Source organism: Phodopus roborovskii, unplaced genomic scaffold, assembly GCF_943737965.1.
Source record: "Phodopus roborovskii unplaced genomic scaffold, PHOROB, whole genome shotgun sequence".
In the NCBI taxonomy this organism is placed as follows: Eukaryota; Metazoa; Chordata; class Mammalia; order Rodentia; family Cricetidae; genus Phodopus; species Phodopus roborovskii.
The window spans coordinates 11654456-11672335 of NW_026126407.1; the positions used below are offsets into that span (position 1 = coordinate 11654456).

Below are 17880 nucleotides of genomic sequence, written 5' to 3' on the forward strand. Positions count from 1 at the left end.
GTGCCTAGAAGCCCCGCCTTCTTGTGTGATGCTCTGCTTCTATATTTCAGACCTTCTCCCCCTTGCTAGACCCGGAGAGCCCCGAGGGTGGGAGATCCGGGGGGAATGTCTTCACCCTGCCCCAGCCCGCTACGTCCATCCGTCCGTCTGTCCACTCCCACCCCCTTCACTGTCTTCAATCCCCCCCACACTCTAGAGGGCGGGTGGGCAGGCGGGTGCGAGCGAGGGGTGTGCGCCGCTCTCTCGGCAGGGGGCGGGGGAGGCGGCCGCGCGGTGACGCGCGGGGCTGCTGCGGCTGCTCCGCCGGCGGATCATCACTCTCGGGCTGGGATGGACGCGGGGCGGGCGGGCTCTGGCGCACAGAGCCAGGAGTCCGGGCCTCCTGGCTACTGAGCATTCCCCAAAGCCTCCCCCAGCCCTTGCCTTCCTTCCTAGGAACCGCACCGACCTCTGCCTCGAGGCTCCGGACTCGGCCCCCGCCCTCTTCTGACTCCCCGGATCTCCCTCTCCCGCCCGCCCTCGGGATCGACTAGATCCCTCCCCCTCCCCGAGGATTCCGGCTGGATCCCTGCCCCTGCACCGCGGATTCTGCGCTCCGGGGCCCCGGGCCCCTGGGGATTGCTGTGGACTCCTCCTCCAGCGCCCGATCCCTTAGGATCTTCCGCCTGGACCGCCTCCTGGTCCTTCGAAGCCGGCCCAAAGAGCCAGTGGATCTCCAATTCAGTCCTGTCCCGTTGCTCCCTCCTGGCTCAGCCTTCCCCACTGCGGGGTTCCCTGTTCTTGAGCTCCCTCTGACCCCATACCCTAGCTTTTCTTTTCCCGGGGATCGACTGGATCCCGGCCCCGCCCCCCGGGGCTGGGGCGATCCCCCTCCCCCGCCGGGTGAGGCGCTGCAGGCGGGGGCTGGGCCTGCGGGGCCGCGGGGGCTCAGAGGCCGCCGCCCCCCTTCTGAAGCCCGTCCGCCCCCCACTCGGAGCCCTGGATGGAGGCACCACGGCCCCAGGGCTGATCCAGGTAGGAGCTAAGCCAGGCTGGGTGGAGGGGGCTGTGCGGCGGTCCGTTGGGGTCTTCCTCTTCCCATATTCCTCCCTGCGCCTGGTTTCCCCCAGCCTGCTGTGTCTGCGTGTCTCCGCCTAGGGATGCTCTCGCCGTGTCTCTGCGTCTTGGTCTCTTTGTCTCTGCCTCTCTCCAGTCCATGAATGATCCTTTGAATGGGCCCACAGACCCCGTGTGTTCCCATCTCCCCCTCCCCCTCCTTCTCCCCTTCCCGGCCAAGCCATTTTCCCCACTGCAGGAAAGGGGGGGCTGCGGCCTGAGCCCCCGTCCCTCAACTCTCCCCGGTTGGGGGAGTCAGGCCTGGGCTGGAATGGAAGAGCAAGGCAGAGGGATCGGGAGGAGGGGAAGCAAGATGTAGCAGACAGAGATGGAGAGAGAAAATGGGGGAGAAAGAAATAGAAAGGAGAGCACTTGAGGGAGAAAAATCAGAGAAGGTATTTGGAGGAGAGAGCGATGAGAAACACCAAGGAGACAAATGAGAAAAGACTGAAGGCAAGAGCTGGAGCAAGCCGGTTAAGGCCAAGAGAAGATGCTCTACGGGATCCTGTATAGAGGAGAAAGATGGGGGGAGGGCTCTAGTGGGAGGGAAGAGAGAAAGCTAGTTGGAGGAGAGGAGGCTAGGGGCCCAAAGTACCTTTAAGGGAAAGGGGTGACTGAGACAGGCCATGTTGGGAGGAGGCCCAGCTTGGCCTAGGAAGGGGGGGTCAACTCCAAACCCCCTTCAGGTGATGGGAGAACAGAAGCCTAAAAGGACCTGAAAAGGGGGGGCATGACTGGGTGTGAGTGGTGAGGACTCCTGTGTCCCCATCTCTGGAATAAATTGACACCTGCAGAGAGCCACCCTCGGGCTGGTGCCTGGCTCTGAAAAACCCAGCGTCAGCAAACAGCCCTGGAGACTGGGGGGGGGGCAGTGGTTAATGGGGGCTTGCTGAAATGACCTGGGTGTCTGCCTTGTCTACCTTTTCCCTAGTCCTGCCCCTGCTGCCTGAGCACCCAGACTGGCAAGGGGACAGGGAGGGAAGACTAATAGAAGGGGTGGGATGAGAAGCAATCCTGAGGTCAAAATGCTGGGCGAGAGACCCCAGGCGGGGTCCTAAGGAAGGAGGTGTCAGTAATCTTATAGGAGGAGCACACCTTAGCACAGCCCCCCGCCCCCTCAACCTGCCAGAGTCCTGGTCAGTAGGGTTAGGCTCTGATTGGCTAAGTAGGGTGGGGGGGCATCTCTTTTAGGATTCTCTGCTCTCCTAGACTACCCTTCCCTTCATATATTCTTCTTCCTTTCTGCTAAGATTGGGTGAAACTAGCATTCTGACTCGTGCCTCTGCCCTCCCTCTTATGGCCTGAATGGACCCTTCAACCAAGCAAGCCCCTTCCCCTCTTCCTCTAGACCACCCCCCTCCAGGGTTAAAGCTGCAGCCCGTTGCCGAGGTAACATTGCGGGGCAGCATCCTGTCGCCCAGCAACCGGCTGCAGGATCATGCATCTGTCCCTGAATTTGCCCCTTCAGCATCCCCTCTTCACTTTAACCCCTGGCTCTGGACACCCCAACTCCTGAGGGAAGACGTGGAAGAGCCTGGGGAGAAAGGGTTCCCAAATGCACAGATCCTTAGGGAATGGTACAGTGATGAGGCTAGAAGGCATAGTCCAAGAAGGCCCGGAGTCTGGCCTGGGGTGGGGGTTCAGTACCATGAAATTACAGCTCAGGAATAATTAACACGTATAAACAAACCCGCCACTTCCTGCTAATTAATGACTCGGTATTTTTATTTTCTCTTCCTTGTCTGTCTCATTGTCTCCCAGGGAAGTGGGGACTGGGACTCTTGAGTCCCTAGGGGGAGCCTGCCTGGGAGGGATAGAGGCAGAAAAGGGGCACTCTGAATCTGGGAAGCTGAAGCTCCCTCCTCTGACCCTGCCCTGGACATTTGCCACATCTGACTCCACCCCAAACTTAGGACTCTGCAGAGGGGAAAAGGGCAGCTGAGGGGAGGGGGTAGGTGTCAGAGAGAGTGGGTGGAAGGGGCAACTTGATCTGAAATTCAAGCCACTAACCACTTGTCTCTTGTTTCCCCATCCTTTCTGTCCTCCCCATCCAATTTCCCTTCCCTTTTTCCACCTCTGTATTTTTCTGTCTGTTTGTCTGTCTGTATCTTGTTCACCCTATACGGGTCCCCGTGTCCCGCTTCCCGCTCCCCCCCCCCCGCCCCCGTCACCGGGCAGGTCGGGCCTGCCTGCACCTTCTTCTACCTTCTTCCCCACCCCTTACCCCCTCCATGGAGAGGAATAGACTCCTCTTCAGTCCCTTCTAACCCAGGTCCTTACCCGTCCCCCTCCTCCTTCCTTTCCCCGCCCCCTCCTCCCTCCTGGGGCGAGGGGGGCCTCCCTCCCTCTCCCCCCCTTCTCTCTCTCTCCGAGGGGGGGGCCAGGGGAGGGAGGGGGGGTCCCCCAATCAGCATGTGGCTCCTGGCGTTGTGTCTGGTGGGGCTGGCTGGGGCTCAACGGGGAGGAGGGGGTCCCGGCGGCGGCGCCCCGGGCGGCCCAGGCCTGGGCCTCGGCAGCCTCGGGGAGGAGCGCTTCCCGGTGGTGAACACAGCCTACGGGCGAGTGCGTGGTGTACGGCGCGAGCTCAACAACGAGATCCTGGGTCCGGTCGTGCAGTTCTTGGGCGTGCCCTACGCCACGCCGCCCTTGGGCGCCCGCCGCTTCCAGCCGCCAGAGGCACCGGCCTCGTGGCCCGGCGTGCGCAACGCCACCACCCTGCCGCCCGCCTGCCCGCAGAACCTGCACGGGGCCCTGCCGGCCATCATGCTGCCTGTGTGGTTCACCGACAACTTGGAGGCAGCTGCCACCTACGTGCAGAACCAGAGCGAGGACTGCCTGTACCTCAACCTCTACGTGCCCACTGAGGACGGTAAGGGCACGGGCACAAGGCCGGGCACCCTGTGGACACAGCCCATAAACGCACACGCAGACCCTCAAGCACAGGACTTCTGCCCCTAAGCTGTGCCTTGATGGGCAATGAGGGGCAATATGTCCCTGCAAGCCTCTGCGCATCCTCCCAGGTAAGGGCGCCTGGTTATCAGGCAGTCCTAGGAACACCCCATAAGTAGTCTCGTCCACAGCAGAAACTCTTTGTCCCCTAAAAGGAAGGGTAGCTGGCATTAGGTCAGGTTCATCCATCTCTCGCTAGAGAGACAGTCAGATACTTACTCTCAATGCTGGTGGCTGGTGTTCAGGTGATAGATGTCTCCATGGATTGCTCAGTTACTCCAGCATCACCTCTATCTCCTCTCTTCCTCCCACTTCATCCACATTTTAGTTCCAGCCATACCACTTAAGAGTCACCTTCCTTAGGTCCACCTGCCCTGACCTCTATCCATCCTAGGGCACCTATCAGTCCTTTACCTGACTGAGTGGTACTCAGTGACTTCTTACAGGAGATTTCTGTCCTCCATACAGAATCCCTACACATCGCTGAAGGGTCTTGACAAACACCCTTCCACTCACAGCACAGCAACCCACCAGCACAGTTTCCTTGGGGCTGAGACGCTGTTCTTGTGAATGAATTCTTGTTCACTGTATGGCAGCTCTGTGCCCCAGCACTTCTCCCAGGATAGCTCTCCACTCACCAACCTTCTGCACACCAAGATTAAACAGAACCTCTGTTACTGTCTGCAACAGATCCCAGTTACCAAAGGGTGGGGGGAGCCAGCATCACAAACAGCCTCCACATCACCCTTCTGACATACAATCTCACCACTCCAAAACATTCCAACACCTCCACAGAGCAGACTCTGCTGCACGCTTCCTCCAGCTACAGTTTCTAGTAACTTTACATTCAGGCCTGGCAGTCAGGAGCCCCCAAAGAATCCCGTACCTCCACATTGTGTACTAAAGGTCTACAGTACTGAGTCTCCACTGCAAAGTAACCATTGCCAAGCTGCCCGTGTATTCCAGCATCTTACAAGTTATAGCTCCCAATCCCTTCACAGAGTACCACATGCCCAATACTTCTCTGAAATGGCATTCCTGCTACTCACACAGACTCCAATTTCCCAGTATCCCTGGATGCAAACTCTGTGTCCTGGTAATGCTCATCTGTGCATTTTATACCCGCATACCCCTGCACACAGACTGCTGTTAATGGGTATTGACGGGCTCCTCACACCACAGTTGTCAGCATCCTCCAAACTTCGTTTACTCCATCTCCTACCTGGAGTTCACCCTTCTGGAAGGTCCAGTACTAACAGTTTATACCTTGCACCAAGATTCCTCTTAAGCCAATCTCAGAACGATTCATCACTCATATACTTTAGCCTGCCCATATCCTAATATTTTTCATATGGACCAACTACTGCCCCTCATTCCAGCCCTGCATACTAGCTAACTACCCCTCCCCATATAAAACCACGACTTCTAATGACCTATTCACAGGATTTTTCTGCCTTTTCACAGACCGCCTATCCCAGCATCTTTTCATTATATCTTACCTTAATATCTTCCATAAGACGCCCTCTCAACACTTCTATTCATTGGCTCTCTCTGTATGTGTGCATGTGTGTGTTTATTTATTTATTTATTTATTTATTTTTGAGGCAGGGTCTCATTCTGTATCTTAGGATAGCCTAGAACTCACTATGAAGCCCAGACTGGCCTTGAACTTTTGATAATCTTCTTGCTTTAGCCTCCTGAGTGCTGGCTTTACTGGCATGATCCACCCAGACCAATAACATCCATACTTTCGCATAGGCTATCCACCTCTGGGGAGCTTTCTCATCACCCCTCTGTGAAACATCTAACATTTCTCACACTGCTGGTCTGTCCACTCCATCTCCACACAGATTGCCTCTTCCCTGCCTCCATACCACTCATTCCCACACCTTCTGTATTTTTAACCATTGCATATTGCAGACCTGATTGGGGCCTGACACATTCAGGTGATCTCACTGAATCTTCACACCAGCTCTAGGAGGAAGTGGTTGACTCACACACACACACACACACACACACACACACACACCCCTCTTCATAGTCTCTTGTCATGAATACCCTGCTGACTTCATCCCTATCCATACCCTCACAAAATAGAGGCCCTGTTCCCAAGTGGATCACCATTGTCAGTTAGTGTTAACCTGAGCCTTGTTGGCCCATCCCTTCTTAAGCTTTGAGGAAAGCCAGTCATCCCTGAGACTGTCCAGATCCAGGCTTCCCCCTGATTAACTCCAAATCCAAAAGCAGTCTGACACCAGGCTCTGAGCTGTCCAGGACTTTTCCTTATGTTAGGACCATTTTGTCTCCTAGCACAACATCTACTTTATGTATCAGACTGGCCCAAGGCACTGTTTTCTATATGCTGTTGGCAGAATGATACCCCAAGGGGGAGGAGGGCTCTTTAGCAGTGGACTGACTGAGGGTGGGGCTGGTGATCCTGTGGGGGAAAATCACAATTTGGTGGGGAAGAGAAGAGGCTTGGGCAAGGGATGAGGTTGGTGGGAGTGTGGAGGGATAAGTTGGAGTGGAGGGCAAGACCTGATGACCCCTTTCCCTGCTTTGCCCACATTGGCGAAATGGGACAAGAAGCCAGGCCTGTGAGTGTGGATGGGAAAGAAATGATGGTGGGTGGGGCTGGGTAGATGAGCAGGGGGCGGCCCTAACTGACCTACCCACAGCCCTTCAGCTGGCAGCAGAGGGCTTCTGCAGGCAATGAGCTAAGGGGTGGTCTGCCCCAGCCCACCCTACCTCTGATCTGCAGAACAGTGCAAAGGGAAGCAGAGTCTTTCTGCATAGCCTCTTACAGCCTGAGGTGGGCAGCCCGTAGCATGTGGCTGGCCCTGCAGGGAGCCTGCATGAAAGATGGCCTGGGTGGCAAGCCAGCCTTGGTGTCCTTAGGCTCCCCCTCCACCCCATCCCCTAACTCTGTTTCATTTCCAGCAAGTAGCAAACACACCAAAAAGCCAAACCCTTTCCAGTTAAGTCCTTGTGTCTCAAGACAGCCTCAGCCCACTCAGGCACCCCACCCCCCAAACCAACCTTTTCTTTGGGGCATGACTTTTTCTGGGGAGGGGAAAATTGGGTTATAGAAACGTTTTTCTCTTTTCTTGGTTTCTTTTTCTTGCAAACAAATTTTGCTTTTTTTGGCTTATTTTTTCTGCCTCTCCCCACCCTCCCCTTTTCTGCTTTCTCTCCTCCCCTCCCCATCTACCACCTCCCCTGACCCCCATCTTTCCCCACAAAATTGTCCTTTTTTCTCTGTTTTGTGTTCCCGGTCTTAGGTCCGCTCACAAAAAAACGTGAGGAGGCGACGCTCAATCCGCCAGACACAGGTAGATTTAAAAACCCCGCTGATGCATGTGGTTGCTTTGAAGAGGACGTTGACGGCCCTGCCCCTAACTAAATGTCCCTATAGCCCTTGAGGCCCCTCAGTTGTTCTCCCAACTAAAAATGAAAAAGAAAAGAAAAAATTTTATAATTGGAAAAAAGAGTTATGAAAACTTCAAACAAAATTTGAACAATGCTGGACCCACTAGTTAACCTTCGAGAGAAGCTAGCCGTGGCGAAAGCGAGGTGGAAAAATGGAAAGGGATCGGATTGTCAGGAAAAAAAATTGGACAAAATGTTGAGAGTTTGAAAGAAATCTGGACTGTTTTGTAACATGTGAAATGTACCATTTGAAAAAAAAAGTTTTAACTTGAAGCAAAATAATATTTGAAAAAATTGGCAAATTAATGACATTAATCAAAACATCAGAAACCTGTTATAATTTCTAACCAAAAGCCTGTCAGATTTAAAAAAAAATGTAAATATCTGAAGTGAATCAAAGAATTTGGAAAATTAAAAAAAAAAAAAAAAAAAAACAGGGCCCAATATCTTGAAGTTTCACCACAAAATTTTGAAATAATGCAAAGAATTTTTTTCTTGTTTTCTTTTTTTCCCAAATGGAGCATTTTTGTTTTTTCTTTTCTTGTTGAATCTGCCCCAAGAGCTTCTTGCTGTTTTTGTTGTTTTTTTCTTTCTTTCTTCTTTCTTGATCCTGGTTTTTGTTGTTGGTTTTGAATTCTTGTTGCCCCCGCCCTCTTCCTGCTCCTCCCCTTTCTAACTCCCTCCCCCTACACTGGGAGAGGGCTTGGGGGTGGGTGGGAGAAAATGAAGACATTTAGGACAGGACCCTGGAAGGAAGGACATTGTCAATTGAGATTTCTGTAATGTTAGGGCAGTAATAACAGGATCTTGTGGGTGGCAGGAGGCAGAAGGCCAGCCTAGAGGGTTGGGAAGGGCATGTCCTATGACTTGCAGGTTGACCTTCTGGCAGGGTGAGGGTGTTGGCACAGGTGCTGGCTGCCAGCTGTAGGGGCCCAAACCTGTCTCCCATGGCAGATGCCACTGAACCAGAGCCCCCCAAGCATGAGAAGAGCTCTAAGAGAGCTGGAGTTGACCCCAGCCTTGAGACTTTAGTGGACTATGGGTAGCAGACTGTATGTAGTGTTGAGGACCCTGACAAGCCCTCCCAGACTCCCACCCACCCTCATTAGGGATTTTCATTCCTTAGCCCAGTCCAGAGCTTTATGGCTGGCTACATGTGGCAGCTATGCAGGGAATTCTTTTAGATGATGGCAAGAGGCTTCAGTGTGGGAAAGGCCAGTTTGGAGGGCGGGGAGTCCAAGAGTCAGAGCTGTACTCCAACTTCATTAAACAGGTCTTTCCCACACTGCCTCCTCCTGCCACAGTAATTAGGCTGGGGGTTGCCATGGTAACTGGGGAGGTGACCTAGAAAGGAATTAGGGCGGGGAGGAGACCAAGCCCCCAGGGACCCTAGGGCCTGGCACCCCTCACCCACAGACTAGGGTGCCATGTAGAGCTGAGGCCCAAGGCTGAGTCTGAGGAGATGCCAGCACCCTCCCAGCACCTCCAGCCCTAGTCCACTCTTCCCAGGAGGAGGAGGAGGAGGAGGAGGAGGAGGAGGAGGAAAATTTGCTGTGTGTGGAGGGGTCCCTGGCTTCAACAGAAGCCCAGAGGAGGGCCACTTCCTACCCTTGGCCTCTGTTGGGCTTCTTGGAAAGTGTGCCCAACATTTGGTGGAGTGCTTGGAGTCATACTGGCCAGTGGTGAAGAGGGACCTCCCTAGGGTTAGTTGGGGAGGGGGGGAGGGGAATCCGGTCTTGCCCCCCCTGCCAGGGATGGTAGTGACAAATCCCCTGAGCTCCAGGCTGGTCTTCAGAAGGCCTGGGAGCTCCGAAGTGCTGCTTCTGGACTGACTGTGTCCTTGTCCCCGATCTCCTGGCCCACCTGCCACCCCCTTCCCACGCAGATATCCGGGACTCTGGGAAGAAACCGGTGATGCTCTTTCTACATGGCGGCTCCTACATGGAGGGCACTGGGAACATGTTCGACGGCTCAGTCTTGGCTGCCTATGGCAATGTCATCGTAGCTACGCTCAACTACCGTCTTGGGGTGCTCGGTGAGGGTGGGCAGCCAATTCTTAGGGGGCGAGGTCTGGGAGGCAGTCCTGGTGGGCCCGGCCCTCCCAAGTCCAGCCCAATAGACTCAGACCACATTGAGCCCCTGCAGAGGGGGCAAGGGTGCTGTGACCCCTCCAGGGATCCCCTTTCCTCTTTCCCTAGGTTTTCTCAGCACTGGTGATCAGGCTGCAAAAGGCAACTATGGGCTCCTGGACCAGATCCAGGCCCTGCGCTGGCTCAGTGAAAACATTGCCCACTTTGGAGGTGACCCTGAGCGCATCACCATCTTTGGGTCTGGTGCAGGGGCCTCCTGTGTCAACCTGCTGATCCTCTCCCATCATTCAGAAGGTACCAGCAGCCTCCTCACCTGCCTTCCCTTTCCCTGCACCCTACCAAGTCTCTCCTTCTAGTTGGTACAGCCTAGCCTGAGGTCTGCCTGTCCCACTAGGACTGTTCCAGAAGGCCATTGCTCAGAGTGGCACTGCCATTTCCAGCTGGTCTGTCAACTATCAGCCGCTCAAGTACACGCGGCTGCTGGCAGCCAAAGTGGGCTGTGACCGGGAAGACAGCACTGAAGCTGTGGAATGTCTACGCCGGAAGTCTTCCCGGGAGCTAGTGGACCAGGATGTGCAGCCTGCCCGGTATGGGGGTGGGAGAAGGCTGGGTTCAATCCATAGATGGTTCTGAGGAGGTTTCGGTGAGGGGCATTCTACTGGGCAAAGGGGAGTGGGCTCCAGGCCCTCCCCCAGGTCATCACATCACATAGCTCAAGCACAGGCTTTCACAGAATGCTTTAGGTGGATGTCCAGAGAAGCCAGAATGCCCTGACTCTAGGCGTCCTCCAGTTATGGGGAAGGGTCTTTTAGGCAGAAGTGGGGGCAACCTCTGTATGGCTTAGGAGGCCGTTGGGTCCAGAGGAGGCCAACAACTGGATGGTGAAACCTTGCCTCCTTCTCCCCAGCTACCACATTGCCTTTGGGCCTGTGGTGGACGGCGATGTAGTCCCTGATGACCCCGAGATCCTCATGCAACAGGGAGAATTCCTCAACTACGACATGCTCATTGGTGTCAACCAGGGAGAGGGTCTCAAGTTCGTGGAGGATTCTGCAGAGAGTGAGGATGGTGTGTCTGCCAGCGCCTTTGACTTCACTGTCTCCAACTTTGTGGACAACTTGTATGGGTATCCAGAAGGCAAGGATGTGCTTCGAGAAACCATTAAGTTCATGTATACGGACTGGGCTGACCGGGACAATGGCGAGATGCGGCGGAAGACCCTACTGGCACTCTTTACTGACCACCAATGGGTAGCCCCAGCTGTGGCCACTGCCAAGCTGCATGCTGACTACCAGTCCCCTGTCTACTTTTACACCTTTTACCACCACTGCCAGGCCGAGGGCCGGCCAGAATGGGCTGATGCAGCGCATGGGGATGAGCTGCCCTATGTCTTTGGCGTGCCCATGGTGGGTGCCACAGACCTCTTCCCCTGCAACTTCTCCAAGAATGATGTCATGCTCAGCGCAGTAGTCATGACCTACTGGACCAACTTCGCCAAGACTGGGTGAGGGCCAGAGGGCCTAGTGGGGCCGGGTGGGACACCCCTGTAGGTTGAGGTATCCTTACCTTCCCTGGCTGTTTCTCCCTCCCACCTTGCTTCACACAGCCAAGGTTCCTCTAGGAAGACACTGGCTCTTATGTTCCCTTTTTTGTATTAAGGTGCTGAGGGTTGGAGAGTCAGTGGTATTAGAAAGGCCTTTTCTGGGGGTGCGCTTTCTGGGTGGCTTTGTTGTGACTGCTGTCTGACCCCCTTGGCCTGCATCTAAGTGTAGAGGATCTCTGTCTGGGTGTCTGTCTGTCTCTTTCCCGAGGTCCACTGACTTCTTTGCACTCTTTGGTTTTGTCTTTCGGCTGCTCTCGCCAGCTCTGTTTTCCTCTCCCTGGCAGTCTCTCATTGCCTTTGTCTCTCCATTCCTGTCTCTCAGGTCTGTGTCACAGATGTCTTTTCTAATTTCATCTCTGTCTCTACAGTTTGTCTTCATAATTTTTGGTCTGTCTGTTGCTGTCTCTCTCTCTCTCTCTCTGTCTCTCTCTCTGTGTGTGTGTGTGTGTGTGTGTGTGTGTGTGCGCGCGCGCGCGCCCCTCCTTTCTCTTCCCCCCCCATCTCTTTCTCTCTCTGGCAAGACCTCACTATTTAGCCCAGGCCAAGCCTTGCATTGCCTCTTAAGTACTGGGACAGTCGGCATGCACCACATGTCCACACTTTTCTAGCTCTAGATGTTTCCTGGTCTCTCTAAATCTCTGACGTCTCCCCCCTCTGCTGCTCCATCCTCCTCAGGAGCCTCACCCTCACTCCTTTCCTTGCCCTCCTGTGCCCACAGTGACCCCAACCAGCCTGTGCCACAGGACACCAAGTTCATCCACACCAAGCCCAACCGCTTTGAAGAGGTGGTGTGGAGCAAGTTCAACAGTAAGGAAAAGCAGTACCTGCACATAGGCTTGAAGCCACGCGTGCGTGACAACTACCGTGCCAACAAGGTGGCCTTCTGGCTGGAGCTCGTGCCCCACCTGCACAACCTCCACACAGAGCTCTTCACCACCACCACTCGCCTGCCTCCCTATGCCACGCGCTGGCCACCTCGCACACCCGGTCCTGGCACTTCTGGCACACGCCGTCCTCCCCCACCTGCCACTCTGCCACCTGAGTCTGATATTGACCCAGGCCCGAGGGCCTATGACCGCTTCCCTGGTGACTCGAGGGACTACTCCACGGAGTTAAGTGTCACTGTGGCAGTGGGAGCATCCCTCCTCTTCCTCAACATCCTTGCCTTTGCCGCCCTCTACTACAAGCGGGACCGGCGACAGGAGCTTCGGTGCAGGCGGCTTAGCCCACCAGGAGGCTCAGGCTCAGGTGTGCCTGGTGGGGGCCCCCTGCTTCCCACTGCTGGCCGAGAGCTACCCCCAGAGGAGGAGCTGGTGTCACTGCAGCTGAAGCGGGGTGGTGGTGTTGGGGCGGACCCTGCTGAGGCCCTGCGCCCTGCCTGTCCACCCGACTATACCCTGGCCTTGCGCCGGGCACCGGACGATGTGCCTCTCTTGGCCCCGGGGGCCCTGACCCTGCTGCCCAGTGGCCTGGGGCCCCCGCCCCCACCCCCACCTCCTTCTCTCCATCCCTTTGGGCCCTTCCCACCACCTCCTCCTACCGCTACCAGCCACAACAACACACTACCCCATCCCCACTCCACCACTCGGGTATAGGGGGCAGCTTGGGGAGGTCTACCTCCCTAACCCTCCCCAGCCCAGGCCACTTGAAGGCAGGGAGGAGGACTTGGTACCTGGCTTTTCCCCTGTGGGATTTGTCAAACTTCCTGGAGCAGCGTTAAGGTGGACATGGGATTCCTCACTGGGATGCAAGTTTTTCCCATGCAGAGAAGCCTGTTCTCTTCTCTGGACCTGGGCCTTTGAACACCTGGGGGTGTTTTTGCCCTCTGTTGGGACACCAGTCTTCGGTGTGTAGAAATGTGGAAGCCTTTTTTCCCACATGGAGGTGTGCTTTCCTCATGAGGGGGTGTTTTCCCATGTGCAGGGTGAGGTTTTTTTTTGCCCCCCTGGACACATGTTGGCCCCCTCAAAGAATTTCTGCGGGGATTTGTACCCCAGAATCCCATTCCTTCATGCCTTTGCCTTCTCCCCAACCCACTCCCTGGAGACCCTGGAAGTGATGTGTTCACATACAGTGACCCTTGGCCACCAGACAATACCGGGTGGAACCTGGGGAGCAGCAAAGAAATCACAGGCCGTCTGGACCCCACTCCCCCTCCACCCCTGAAAAGCATGTTTCTTCCCCATGGCACAAGTCAGGTGAGGCTCGTTCTCCCTGGAGGCCCCCGCCTTCCACAGGCAACACAGATGTCCTGCTTCAGGAAAGGGAGGAGATCTGTGCTTCCCAGTACTGCCTGGAAACTTAGCTTCCCATGGTCCAGGACACAGTTCACTGAATGGAAACATGTTCGTGCATGTGGATGTGTGTTTCCCAGGCAGAGGGTCCTGCTCTCCCCAGCACTTCCCCGCATCCCCCCACACCTCAGGCCTGGCACACAAAGCAGGTGGAAACAGACTTCAAATTGACAGAAGCCACAGGGGAAGTACAAACTTCCAGGGAGATGCTGAGGTGGAAGGGTGCAGGGGCATGGCACATGTCACACAAGAGGGCATGCATGTCTGACATAAGCCCTCATGGGGCCTGAGGACAGCTTCCCCTCAGCCCATGAGACCATTGCTCATCTGTGCCAAACTGGGTAGGGGGACTGGGAGACTGAAAATGTGCCAAGGGTCCCCTAAGTCCTAGTCCAGGGAAAGGGAACGCCAGGGGCAGGTGGCAGCTAGGCCCCCCACCCCCTCCCCACTTTGTGTCTCATCCCTCCCTGTGCCCCTGCGTGGTTTCTCCTTTCTGCCTTCCCTATCTCCATCACTGGCTCTCTCTTTGATGCTCCCCATCTCAGGGTCAGACCACCCTTCCCTCTTTACCTTCTTTGACCTGCCTCCCCTTCCTGATTGGCTGAGCTGAAGGAAAGGAGCAGTAGAAGGGGGAGGGGAGGGGACAGGTTGGGGAGAATGAGGTCAGCTGTACTGAACAGCAGATGGAGGGGGCCTGGGGGACAGGGCTTGGGCAGACACCAGCAGAAAGAATTGGAAAGAAAATGGGGGAGGCAACTGCCCAGCGGTCTTTGGATTTGGACCTCTAGGGGAAAGAATGACATCAGGAAAGGTTTGAAGGGACACGATGGAGGTAAAACTGAATCCTCATGTAGTGTGTGGCTTTCTGTGGGATGTTAGTGCCAAACTTGTATAGGGGTGGGTACTGTCTTCGACTGACACCCAGATCCAGAACCCTTGGTCTTGAGTACCCTGTCCTTTCTCCACCCATGGAAATGTAGTTCCTTTCTGGCCCTTTCCCCTGCCTGGTCTAGCAATTCTTGGAACAGCCATGCCTTCCAAATGCTATCAACCTGGGCCCTGAGCCCTGTAAGCGGATGCCCCAGAGCTGGGGTGTGAAGGGGGGCTGGGGGACCCCATGATACAGCCACGGACTCCAATGCCCAGCCCCTTTCCAAACAATCCCATGTCCCCAACCCAATCCTTTGCGGCTCTGTACACATTTTTAAACCTGGCAAAAGATGAAGAGAATATTGTAAATATAAAAGTTTAACTGTTGGTGTATCTGCTGTTATGTTAGAAGGTGGTGGGACAGGGGACAGGGTACCCAACCTTGGTTGCATTTGTTATGTTAGAAAACTTTTCAGAAGACTCTTGAGATCTGAGGGGAAATAAGGTTGCCATAATGATGGGATTGGATGGCTAAGGTAAAGGCCAGGATGGGCAAAGAGGTTACAAACACTTGTAATCATAGCCTCCAGGAGGCTGTTGCAGAGGACCATGAACTCAAGACCAACCTGGGCTTCGTCTAAAAAAAAAAAAAAAAACAAAAAAACAAAAAAGCTAAGACATGGTGCACACTAAGAGATAGAGACAGGAGGATCTAAAGTTCAAGGTCGTTCTTGGCCATGTGGAGGCCAAGATCAGAAGCTGGGTCAGTGGGGTCTAGAGCCTGGTGTTGTTTTAGAGGATATAGGAACCGATGAGGGCAGATGCTCAATGGATTAGAGAACCATTGGCTCACCCAGGAGGCTGGCTATAAGAGAGGCATGCAAGATACAGGGTTAGGCCCCTGCCAAGGCCTGGCATAAGGCTGGAGAGTCAACCCTGGGCCTAGCACCTTGAGAGTATCACCTTGGTACATTATGAGGGAAAGCCTCCGGATCATTGTGACCCAGTCACTCCCAGGACCCTCTGGGTCAGGCTGGCAGGCCAGTGAGCACTAGGGGTAGTGGGTTGGGGGCCTAAGGGCCCTGGTGGCCCTAGGGACCGCCATGGCCATGGCTGAGCGGCCACGGCCTGAGTGGGCCTCATATCAAAACCCCAGCACCAACAACTGCCAGGACATGGGAAACTCCATTCTGTTGCTGTTGGGTCTCATCATCTGTATTAACATTGGCATCAATTTGGTGACCCTGGTCAGGGATGGAGGGTGTGGATGGGGTGGCTGGGAGGCAGGCCTGGTTACAAGAACCGACTGGTAGTCACCCTGTCCTCCCATACCTAGCTCTGGAGCCGACTCCGCATCATCTTACACCGAATGTTCCATATCATTTGTGAGAAAGGTAAGAAAGGCTAGGGCTTGGGGCCTAGGAGTATAGGCTTCTATCCCACCCGACCCTAAGCTGCTCCTTATGACTTAAGTGCAGCTTCCCTCAAGGCTCCGCTTTCCCTCTCTGAGGAAGCCAACCTCTTCAACAGCCTCACTTCTCCCTAATCCACAGAAACTACTAAATTATCCTCACCTGGGAGGCAGACCCAGCCCTCGAGGAAGCAGGCCTACCCTGAAGTCCGCCTTCGATGTACCATGGACCCTGTGAAGATGACTGTGACCCCCCCACCCACTCGTCGTCACCGCCGTAGAGCCTCTCAGTCTCGCCGTGCCCGCCGTCCAATAGCGTGGGCCCCTGACACGGATGATGAGAATCTTCCACACCAGGCAATTTGCTCCCACCACTGGGATGGTCCTAAGGACTGGGAAGGTTTCCAACCCATGCAGGAGATCTGGGAACCTTGGACTCGGGATGGTCTAGAGCAACCTCCCCAGACCATCCGATTCCAGCCAACAGTAGAGGGAAGGCCTCTCAAAACAGATATCCGGTCAGAGCAGGGCCTAGAGGCCTATGTATATACTGTGAACCCTCCGCCTCCCAGCCCAGAGGCTTTGACCCATAAAAACAATGCGGTGGGGCCAATGGCAGGTGCTGAAGGTGAGCAAGCACAGTGCCAGCCTACCCCAACACCCTTCCTGGGTCCTTCAAAAGTCCCTGAAATACCCCGGCGCCGTTCCTCGGTCCGACTAGTATATGATGCCCGAGATGTGAGGCGACGGCTACGAGAGCTGACCCGGGAAGTGGAGGCTTTGTCCCATTGTTACCCCTTGGTTTCTGGATCCAGCACAGCTGAGGGGACAAGCAAAGACTGGGTGTACCGTCCCCTGAAGGGAAGATGACTGGGAAAAAAATAAAAAGGAGAGAGGAAGTAGTTCGTGGTGGTCTGAGGGGAGGACTCAGTTTCCAGAGTTCCTGGTGGTTAAGAAAATGACCTCCCTTGAAATGGCCTAGAGAGCCCTGGGGACCCTGTCAGCTTCTTGCCTTCTTAGGCCCTGTTCTGAGCCCTTCTCAAGGCCCAGCTGCCTCTACCCGTGTTCTTTAGTGCCCAGAGGAGCTGCCATTCCAGCCAGATTCCCAGGCAGCCATGAACTAGAGGGAAGACCTCAGGCCCCACTGCCCTGACTCAGAGGTCTAAGGAGCCCAGGTTTAGGCAACAGATCCAGCAGAAGCAGGGGTCCCTCTAATGTTCTAGTTTCTTTGGGCAAAGATGGCTGTGAGAACGGACCTCTGGGATCTCAATCTCTCAGGCAGAACCTGAAGTTACTGAAATCTTTGAGAATAGACTTAGAAGCAGGAGGTAAAATAATAGGGACACTGTCAAGAGACACCATCCCACAATGTCTCAGTCTCCTGTGGTTATATGCCTCTCCATGTCACAAAGGAAAGACAGAGGCTCAATCCAAGTGACTTGCTTGTGGCCACAGATACAGATACCTGGGATCATGTTCACAGCCTTAAAACTTTCTACCCTTCTCCCTGTTCCTGCTGCTGCATTAAATTCCCACTGCCAATGCATCAGCCCAAACTGCATTTTACCATGTGATCTCTTCAGAATATCCTATCCACTGGACAGGAGGAAAAACGAACCCCTGCCCGGCTGCTGGTTGGCTGAGATTCGCCTATGCGTATGCACACACAACCTTGAGAACAAGAACCCATGGGACCCCATGCAGAAGGCACTGGACATCACCTTTCATACTAGATGGGTTCCTGTAATGTCGGCATAGTTTCTGTGAATCGCCCGTTTTTGTTTATGTTCAACTGGAGTTATTGAAGTTAAGTGCTAACACAGGCCTGTACAGGAGGCTGAGGTAGGATGATCACATCAAGTTCAAAGCCAGACAGGTTTACATACCTAGATCTAGGCTAGAGGGGGCCACAATAGCAAGACACCATATCAACAAAACAAAAACCCCAAACAAAATGTTATTGATCATTTCAAGTTAATTTTGTTCTGTGGGTAAATGGTAAGCAGGACACATAACATGTTTGGAGATCATAGGAAACACCTTTCCTCCATTTCTGCTGAGTAAGTTACTGTATTTTATTTTTTTATATTTATTTTTTTATTTATGTATTTTAAGTTACTGTATTTTAAAACATTCTTG

General features: G+C 54.4%; 2 protein-coding genes across 3 annotated transcripts; both read left to right on the top strand.

Moving 5' to 3' along the window:
• The first annotated feature begins 267 nt into the window (after nucleotides 1-267).
• Nucleotides 268-14717, top strand: Nlgn2 (neuroligin 2). Of its 2 annotated transcripts, XM_051180228.1 has the most exons (8): nucleotides 269-1014; nucleotides 3274-3964; nucleotides 7326-7376; nucleotides 9359-9508; nucleotides 9672-9857; nucleotides 9958-10150; nucleotides 10471-11067; nucleotides 11885-14717. In XM_051180228.1, exons 2-8 carry the CDS (start codon nucleotides 3508-3510, stop codon nucleotides 12759-12761), a joined length of 2511 nt encoding a protein of 836 aa, XP_051036185.1. In that variant the 5' UTR covers nucleotides 269-1014; nucleotides 3274-3507; the 3' UTR covers nucleotides 12762-14717. The 2 variants fall into 2 exon arrangements, with proteins under 2 accessions (XP_051036186.1, XP_051036185.1); XM_051180229.1 differs by lacking the exon at nucleotides 7326-7376 and having other exon boundaries at nucleotides 268-1014.
• Nucleotides 14718-15343: 626 nt separating this feature from the next.
• Nucleotides 15344-16640, top strand: Spem1 (spermatid maturation 1). Its single transcript, XM_051180230.1, has 3 exons — nucleotides 15344-15577; nucleotides 15667-15724; nucleotides 15884-16640. The coding sequence occupies exons 1-3, from the start codon at nucleotides 15434-15436 to the stop codon at nucleotides 16609-16611; spliced, it is 930 nt and encodes a 309-aa protein (XP_051036187.1). The 5' UTR covers nucleotides 15344-15433; the 3' UTR covers nucleotides 16612-16640.
• Nucleotides 16641-17880: the final 1240 nt, after the last annotated feature.